The 9,276-nt window shown below is 42.5% G+C and overlaps 1 protein-coding gene across 5 annotated transcripts in view; it reads right to left on the reverse strand.

Moving 5' to 3' along the window:
• The window catches only part of tspoap1 (TSPO associated protein 1), a 102,805-nt gene extending 98,571 nt beyond the window's left edge, over positions 1-4,234 (reverse strand). For all 5 annotated transcript variants that reach the window (XM_080749778.1, XM_080749775.1, XM_080749776.1 and 2 more), the window contains exons 1-2: positions 4,046-4,234; positions 1,933-3,093 (exon numbers count right to left, since the gene is read on the reverse strand). In XM_080749778.1, the coding sequence (XP_080605904.1) occupies positions 1,933-2,922 (990 nt within the window). In that variant the 5' untranslated portion in view covers positions 2,923-3,093; positions 4,046-4,234. The remainder of the gene's footprint in view (positions 1-1,932; positions 3,094-4,045) is intronic.
• Between the last annotated feature and the right edge of the window lie 5,042 nt (positions 4,235-9,276).

Raw genomic sequence — 9,276 nt, forward strand, 5'->3', positions numbered from 1 at the left:
CAGCAAAACAAATATATAATAATTATTATTATTATAATAAAAAAGATTAAAAGAAATATTTTAAAAAAATATTAAAAATAATAATAATAATAAAAATAATAATAATATGGGGGGGGGGGGGGTGCTTGCTTGTGTGTGAGAGAGAGAGAGCCATCCATCCATGTCACTTAGGCCACCACTGGTATTGCAGTTGATGCTCAGGGCAGACTAGACTCAACAGCACCTCTCTGGTCACCCAGGGGTACTTAGGCTACATACGGACCCACCCACCCACATACATAGACGGATACACACACGGCCACGCTATGGAGACGGTGTGACCACCGCTCAAAAACAGTTTCCTAGTTTGGAGGGGAGAAAAATAAATGTCAGGGCCTGTTCAAACCTGTTTCTCATCGTTAATATTGTGATCTACTTGACAGGTATAGGTATATAAGGTGTTGCACCCATCCAACTGGGTCCAGCATACACAGCCATAGAGGAAAATGGACTCTACAGTCAGTCATTGAGAGAAGCCCAGCTTCACTGTGTTGTTGTCAAACCGAGTGCCGCGCTGCAAGCTTGTAGATCTGCTATTTTTGAAAAGTCGTGAAAATGTGTGCAAATTTTTGAATATATGTATTTTTTAAGCGAACATTTGTAACTCAAATTTTGCTTCTGGGGGTCCCTGGAATTAAATATTTTGAGATGGGGGTCTGTGGCCAAATACATATCATTTTGGGGGTCCGTCATATGAAAAGATTTGAGCACCACTGACATAGAAACATAGGTTTTTCAAAAAACCTTAGTAGCACAAATGTTCACGATTTAAAAAAAATAGCAGATCTAAAAGCTCACAGCACGGCACTCAGTGCTGCACTGTGAGCTTGTATATCTGCTATATCTGCTATTTTTCAATAGTTAAAGAACAAAATGAAGAATGAAGAACATTCATGGGGGGGCCGCAGTGAATCCTTGTACCCAGGTCCCAGAATTTGGTGCGACACCCCTGCACACAGTGCTTGAACACAATTCAAAATTTGATTAATTATTTACATTCCTTCTCAGACTGGAAAAGGGGGAAACACATTAACCCACTTCTGCCAACCGTCTCCCAAAACAAAAGGCATGAAAAAAACATCTCTGCCCAAATGCATTAGCCCCCAACTGTGGCAGAGTGCTCCCCTTCTTTCAAAGCTTCTGATCACACTCAAACTTACACTTACACAATATTAAATGTTTACCAGATGGCCCACTCCATCACTACAAAAAAAAAAAAAAGCTGGTCTAGAGTGGGTTCAACAAGCAACAGAGAAAGATTTAAGACACTGATAAAGTTAACGTCATTACAAACACTTTCTAGTGTTTCTCATTTCTAAATGGACTAGCTCAAGGGTCTTCAACGTTTTCAGGCCAAGGACCCCTTATTGGAGAGAGACAACCTGTTCATAGATTCCATATAGTTTCATTGTTTGACAGCACAATCATCAGTGTATTTTGGATTCATGTCAATTTGTTTTCAGATATTTAACCACTTGATCAATATTGAATAAACTTGACCTTTCACTCTATACTAGCCTGCTCTTTTCCCCCTCTAGACTAAATTTGATGAAAATAGCTGATCTACAAGCTCACAACGCCTCGCAGTAAAAAGGAGAAAAAAGGTTTCTATCACACAAAGATTTGGAGGACCCCTGTAATAACTCTGAGGACCCCCTAGGGGTCCCGGACCCCCTGTTGAAGACCCCTGGACTAGCATGTAGCCTTGTTGTAGACTACAGACTAGTGTGTGTGTGTGTGTGTGTGTGTGTGTGTCTCTCTCTCACTCACACACACACACACACACACACACACACACACACACACACACACACACACACACACACACACACACACACACACACACACACACACACACACAGTGTATATATATATATATAGGGTTCAACTTACCTCCTCCATATGTCTCCCCAAGCATTTGGAGGGAGCTGACGATTCAGAACAGCAGGAGGGCTGGAGGTCCCAGCCAGCATGAGGAGAGACTTCAGGGTGGCAAATGTCTGGAGAGCTGCAACAACAGGTGTTCTCTCCCGCAGCAGTAGAGCACTGGTCAGCTGCAAAGATGTCCTCTCCCGGGGGCAATATCTGCTGCTCCTGCCTTGTTTTCTTCTTAGGTGGTGGGGAACCGCTCTCGGCGGAACGATTAGAGTTGGTAAGAGGAGGCCCAGTAGAACAGGAACAGAGACTGTCTGAGTTCTTGAGGAAATCCTTTAACGTATGGCTCATTTGTCTAGCTCCCTGCCCTTGTCTTCTAAAGGCCTCTAATAGGTGGCAGAGGAAAATGGCCCTCTCCAGCTCCAACTCCTCTCTGCGATGGAGGTTGAAGATGACCTGGTCAACATTTGTCTTCTCTTGCAGCCTTGGCAGCTGCTCCACTTTCTGATATGTAGTTCCACCTCCCGGACATACGACTTTCCTTTTGCTCGCACCCTTTGACACACAGTCACTGTATTTACTGTCCCCCTCCTCAGCCGGCCAATGTTGTTGGAGTCTGTTGGGACGCGTGACAGTGGCCTTGCCGTGTTTTCCCAGCCTGGTGCTGACAATCCCCGGCTCCTGATCTTTCGAGTGCAGGAACCGGTAAAGCCCTGCAGTCCAGTCCCACTCCCTGCACAAGTCCTCCCGGAGCCTCAGCAGAGCTCTGGCTTTTTGAAACTCATGCTTGGCAGTCAGCTCAGACAATACTTGCTTCTGCTCCCGCTCTGCCTTTTCACGTAGCTGCCTTAACTCAACAGATAAGCGCTGGTGGGCCTGTTGTCTGCAGCTCTTCTCAGCCACCAGGTCAGCATGCAGCCTCTCTAATGTTTGTGCATGGTTGGTCTGGGACTGGCATGGCTTTGTGGATGACAGTGCCAGAGTGTTACCCTCGTCTTTCCTCCTCATAATGCCATATTCACAGCACACCAAACAATGCAAACACAGATGGGAGGGCTATTCACTAATAAGGCGGAGTGCATGCAGTGGAACTGAGAGGACTGATTATCAGCCTCATTGAGTTTAGATCGATGATTCGTAGTAATCAGAAATACAGCATGCAATTATCACACCAGGCCACTGAAAAGATGAGATGGTGAAGTATGTTAGTTTTAGAGACATGTTCAGTGGTTTGCTAAATGGATTACTACTTTTACTGATGAGAGAAAGAGTGAGGCTACATCTAAAAAGGCAGGGCACAACTGTAGTACTAGTATACAAAACTTTTTTTTGCATTGTTTGTACGAAGACCTCCAATGGACAGTACTGCATGTGTGTGCCTTTAAGTGCTGGGGTTAAATATTATAAATAGTGCAGACCTAAACGTTGTTCTAGCTACACAAAGCAAGCAATCATGCAATGACTCGAGTCAAAAGCAAGTCAAAAACAAGGCAGACTGGCAGTGATATAAAGGAGTGTCATTGCTGTGTTGGGAAGTATAGCTCTGGACTGGCTAGGAAGGAAGTAGTAAATAACCGAAGCTTTCACTGAATGCATGCGTAAAGACTAGGGAACAAAACAAGCGTGTACATTTTATGTGAGTCCAGTCTTAAAAACTCGACTCCATGGTCTCTGGTCTGTAAATAAAGGAACGGGCGGGGGATGCAACAAGTAGTACGGGTCAACTCGGGCTAATTATTCGCTGTGCCACGTTATTATTACCAAAATAATAACATTATTACGATACGCACCGCACATCGCTAATGTTAGCTCACCAGCATAACCGAACACCATGCATTATTCAATATAATTAATAATGTGTTTTTAACCAACATTGAGCGACGCGTTCATTCATAAGTTAACGTTAATGAGAACTATTACAGGGGCTCGGGGAAGGGGCGACAACAAGGGGACGGCCGTTGTGTTTGCGAAGTTATAGCCTACTGTAGAATAGATTCTTAACATAAGAGAGAACGCGAGTGTTCAAGCGAGTCTTTAACTGTAAATGGCGAGATAACTAGCCAGATACCATGCATGTAGTTGTCATGCTAGTAAGTTAGCTTCATTTGAAGCCATATGTCTTCAGACTCACCTCTCAGTAGACTGAACTTTGTTATCCTTTCATCAAAATAAGTGTTCCCCACTAACTAACCAAAGTATTTCTTCAAACCTCATAATCTCAATCAGCAACACGTGTTGCTGGTAGTACTAGGTTAAACGTCCAGCTATTCGTGCAAGGACTGGGTTTGTGTTGTTGACATGTCTAACAGACATGGGCCGGGCGTTCATTACAACCGTTATCCAGTCCAGAAGAAGGACCATCTATGCGGGATGAATGACCGCTAGTGGTCACTGGCTGAAAGTGCAAGGTTAGTTCAGTGCTGCAGGGGTGCAAGAAGTGCAGCAGGTGCATTTGCGTGTGCAGACTGTGCATTGCAGTGTGACACGTCAGATTTATGTGCAAAGTATATTTGTCCTCCTGACTCCTTCATGGTTCAAACACAAAACAATATTATGTACAATGTAATACAGTTTCAAAAGAGATGAATGAATGCTGACTGAACATGGCTGAAAATGCCATGTCCTATCACATTTTCCTGTCTATAGCAGTGTAGCACATAGATAGATGTAGTCATGTAGATGAACTACTTTTCAACGCCTCCTCCATCCTCCTTCATGGCCTCCTTGCAGAGTGCAGACCACAAGGACTTGGATGACACCATAGGCATCCTCTTGCTCTGCCACTCCTGGAGGCTCCACCTTTCAGCAATCCAAAGTGCTGCCGGCGATGGAATCCCATCTAACATATAATTCACCAAATGTCTGAGTGAGTGTCTGAGTGAGTGTCTGAAACAGCGTTTCTCCTCAGTGGCTGGAGCAATTGATCTGAAATCGCATCACCATTAGCATATGAACACACCTGACATAACTGTGAAGCCCTTTTTTCACTTTCACAAATCGTTTAATTGATATTAATTTATTAGTGAATTAATTTTTCCCATTGACTTATAATGGGAATCGCAAAAACTCACATTCAATATTTTTTTTCTCGCAAACCATAGGGGCTACAGTTACAAAACTCTGAGAGGAGATTTATAATGATATCAAGGATTAAATAAAAAATAACTTTGTCAGTTGGCCTCATGGTGGCGCTATAACAGTCCACTTTACGTTTCGGCCTGTAACTCTTGAACCGTAGGTCGAAAAATTAAAATTCTTTTTTCCCTGGATTCCTTGGGTCAATACGCATCCCATATAGGCCCCGCCCATTTGCGTCAGGATAGATTTTCCGCCATTTTGAATTTTCTCCAAAACACACTTTTTGCTCCTTTTCCTACATATTTTCTTCAAATGTCACGAGAATGGGTACACATGATCTCTGAACCCATGCAATGAACATAGTCAAGGGATATTTTGATAGTCCATACCGTTCGTTCGTAACGGGCTTCCAAAGTTAGCGGGAGGGGCCCGTTTTGCAAACAATAGCCATAAATCACAAACAAAACGTCGAGTCAACACTGAATTTCTGCCACAGGTTGCGGGTGGCTTACTCAACGAATCCCCAGAAGCATTTCCAATTCCACCCGTAGAGGGCGTCACAAACGCGCAAAACGTAACCGTTTCGTTCCAAAACGCGTTTTTCAGGCGGACCGACCCTCTCAAAAAGAAACACAGACTACTCTGCGGATGGTCTCACGGTCCAAACCGCTGCACGCACACACACACACACACACACACACACACACACACACACACACACACACACACACACACACACACACACACACATAGCCATTAAACGAAACGGGTATTTCTTACATTGATGCTCCTACATATTATCATGCAAGTACCAGTTAAAGTTACTTTCCATCCCTCATATACCGTGTGCACACTGCACATCATTTCGGAGCTCATATCTTTGAACGGGTAAGGACTAGTTCTTCATAACACCTCAACCCAGTTCACAGTGTCAGGGAGATTCCGGAGTAGTGTAAGAGCATATTCTAATGAATTTTTGAATAAAGAATACGGTGTCGAATGACTTCAATAGAATTCCACACCCTTGCAGAATCTATGACAATTAAGGACACAATGGAGTAGTTCTGGCAGACTGTGTGACCTTTTAATCCTACATATTTTACCTGCCTGCTTGTTTGTTTGTTTTCATTGCATTTAATTTATTTGACCTCCACCAAACAGCCCGTGTTCAATCCAATACTCCAGTTTAATCTATGGAGAGGACAAGGCCTCCATTTAAAGGATTAGTTCACCCTCAAAATGACTTTTTTTCTATTGATTACTCATGCCATGGAGACTTGAGTTCAATAATATTTTTTTTGTTTTAGTCACATTCCTAAGACAAAAATGTCATCACAATAAATGTACCCCCATTGATTCCGGATGGGGACCCAAATGCATTTGGGTCCCCATTCGGAATCAATGGGAGTACATTTACTAAAAGCGAATCTTTGTCTTAGGAATGCGAAAAATACAAAAAAAATATTATTCACCACAAGTCTCCATGGCATGAGTAATCAATAGAAAAAAAGTCATTTTGGGGGTGAACTACCCCTTTAAACAAACATTTACCATAAAGATAAGCTTATTTATTAAATCTCACTACTTACGTGAGATATTTCAGATAAGTTATAGGAGAGTGCTATAGGACACACAATAGGCCTACATCCATTTATGTCTTATTGTGAATAAACAGATGCTTGTGTTGTGTGACATCGTGAGTATCACCTCTGAATATGGACACTGACTGTGACTTACTGTAAGTCGTCAAATGATGCTGTGAATATACTGAACATCTGCTTCATGCTGTACCAGCTGTGTTGTACAGTACACCATGTAGTGTCAGGTATCTGCACACAAAAACCTATGTTCTTTTATTTCCAAAACATTATCATATTTCACACCATTTGCCCTGATTTGCTATAGACACACTCCAAGAGAAAGGTGTCACAGTTTTCCCCACCTAGAAACAACAACAGATTCTTTACATTTTCTTGCCGCCTTACCACTGATGATAGTGCCTCAAGCCAAGTTTGCAGTATACTGTTCCTGTGCATCTCAGGGGACTGGAATATGTAGAAGGAAGGCACTGGAGCAAATCCGGACTGCAAACCTGACGAAGATCGATGTATTGACATCGAAACGTTGTCACTTTATTTGCCTGCACCCTGTAAATAAAAAAGGCTTTAACAGTCCGAGTTTGCTCCAGTCTACATGCTATATTGAAATGTCACTATCAAGTGAATGTTGTTTCCCAGTTGAGGGAAAGTTATATTGCAAAGGTACAGCAAATACCATTGCAAAATAACAAGTAGTTTTGTAAATATTTATATGGTGTAGGTGATATCCTTTCATAAAACAAAGAGTTTTGTTCAAATTAAAATTCTGATAGTAATTACTGCTATAGTGAATGTTCAGTAACAGGGTGTCCCCGTCTCTCCAGCTCTTTAGTTAACAAAAAATAGATTTTCAGGAGGGACACAAATTTCATCCAATCAGGAGAGAGAACCTTATGTGTTCCAGTTCTAATTTGTGTCTGCTACTTTTTAATTTCATCACTTGCAAGTTCTCTCTCCTGATTGGAGGAAATTGGTATCCCAACTTGCAAATGTATTTTCTGTTTTCTAAAGAGCTGCGGGGACATCCACATTACTGAACAAACACTATAGCAGTGACTACAGCATAACTACACACTTCGTCGTTTATTGTTTTTTTTTTATTAAGATAAAATAAAAAGTCATAGACAACATACAAGCTTTCCTCCCGACAGCAACAATTTACAATATTCAGACAGACGTGGTATTATTATTAGAAGACGAAATGCATTGGTACCTGTGTGTTTTTAAACCCAGCCATGATGTTAAAATAAAGGCTTTTAACTATTATACATTTTCTGACTGGAGAGCCTTGGACTCTTTTCAAGTTAGCTTAATAACTGCCTACACATTCTTCACAGAGAAAACAAACGTACAAATCATTTTGCCACTAATTATTGTTAGTGAGTTTACTGATTGCAAGAGACTCACCTGCAGAACTATGGTATGGTTCAGCATGAAAAACCAACAGTTTTTCATGCCAGGTTATGGTCAGGTGGAATGTATTATATAACATAATACCTGGGAATGAAGAAACCTTTGATAAAATGCTTCCTGAGTTTTCAGTATCATGCCAAGTTAGTCACGTTGAAATGTATAAATCCCCCAAGGTATGCTGCATATTTTTTCAATATCATGTTGCCAAATCCACCTCAGGACAAAGTGTACCCCTGCCTGACCACTGGGTGGTGTTTGTGTCAACAGAGAGCATGGAGAGCTGGTCATTTAGCTCTAACTAGCCCATATGAGCTCCGAAATGATGTGCAGTGTGTGGGTTATGGGATGTGCACTGTGCACACAGTATATGAGGGATGGAAAGTAACTTTAACTGGTGCTTGCATGATAATATGTAGGAGCATCAATGTAAGAAATACCCGTTTCGTTTAATGGCTACAGAGATACTGTGTCCCTCCCCCCACCCCCCCCAGCCCGCCCGCCCGCCCACCCGCCTGCACACACACCTGCCTGCCTGCACACACACAAACACACACACACACACACACACACACACACACACACACACACACACACAGAGCTGGTTAAAAATGTTGCCTCATGCTAGATGCAGAATAGATATGCCTCATGCTAGATGCAGAATAGATAGTAGATACACCATAAAAATGCTAATATACAGCATACGATTTGTGAAAGTGACAAACGGGCTTCACAGTTATGTCAGGTGTGTTCATATGCTAATGGTGATGCGATTTCAGATCAATTGCTCCAGCCACTGAGGAGAAACGCTGTTTCAGACAGACAGACAGACAGACAGACACTCAGACATTTCGAAAATTATATGTTTGACTAGCCCTTACCCGTTCAAAGATATGAGCTCCGAAATGATGTGCAGTGTGTGGATTAATATGGGATGTGCACTGTGCACACAGTATATGAGGGATGGAAAGTAACTTTAACTGGTGCTTGCATGCTAATATGTAGGAGCATCAATGTAAGAAATACCCGTTCCATTTAACGGCTACAGAGATACTGTGTACCGATCTGCATGATTTTGGACAACATCTGTAACAGGGCCAGAACCACCCCCCCCCCCCTAATATGTAGGAGCATCAATGTAAGAAATACCCGTTCCATTTAACGGCTACAGAGATACTGTGTACCGATCTGCATGATTTTGGACAACATCTGTAACAGGGCCAGAACCACCCCCCCCCCCCCCCCCGCCCGCCCGCCCGCCTGCACACACACACAC

This window comes from Nannobrachium achirus, assembly GCF_963921795.1.
Source record: "Nannobrachium achirus genome assembly, chromosome: 19".
Taxonomy (NCBI): domain Eukaryota; kingdom Metazoa; phylum Chordata; class Actinopteri; order Myctophiformes; family Myctophidae; genus Nannobrachium; species Nannobrachium achirus.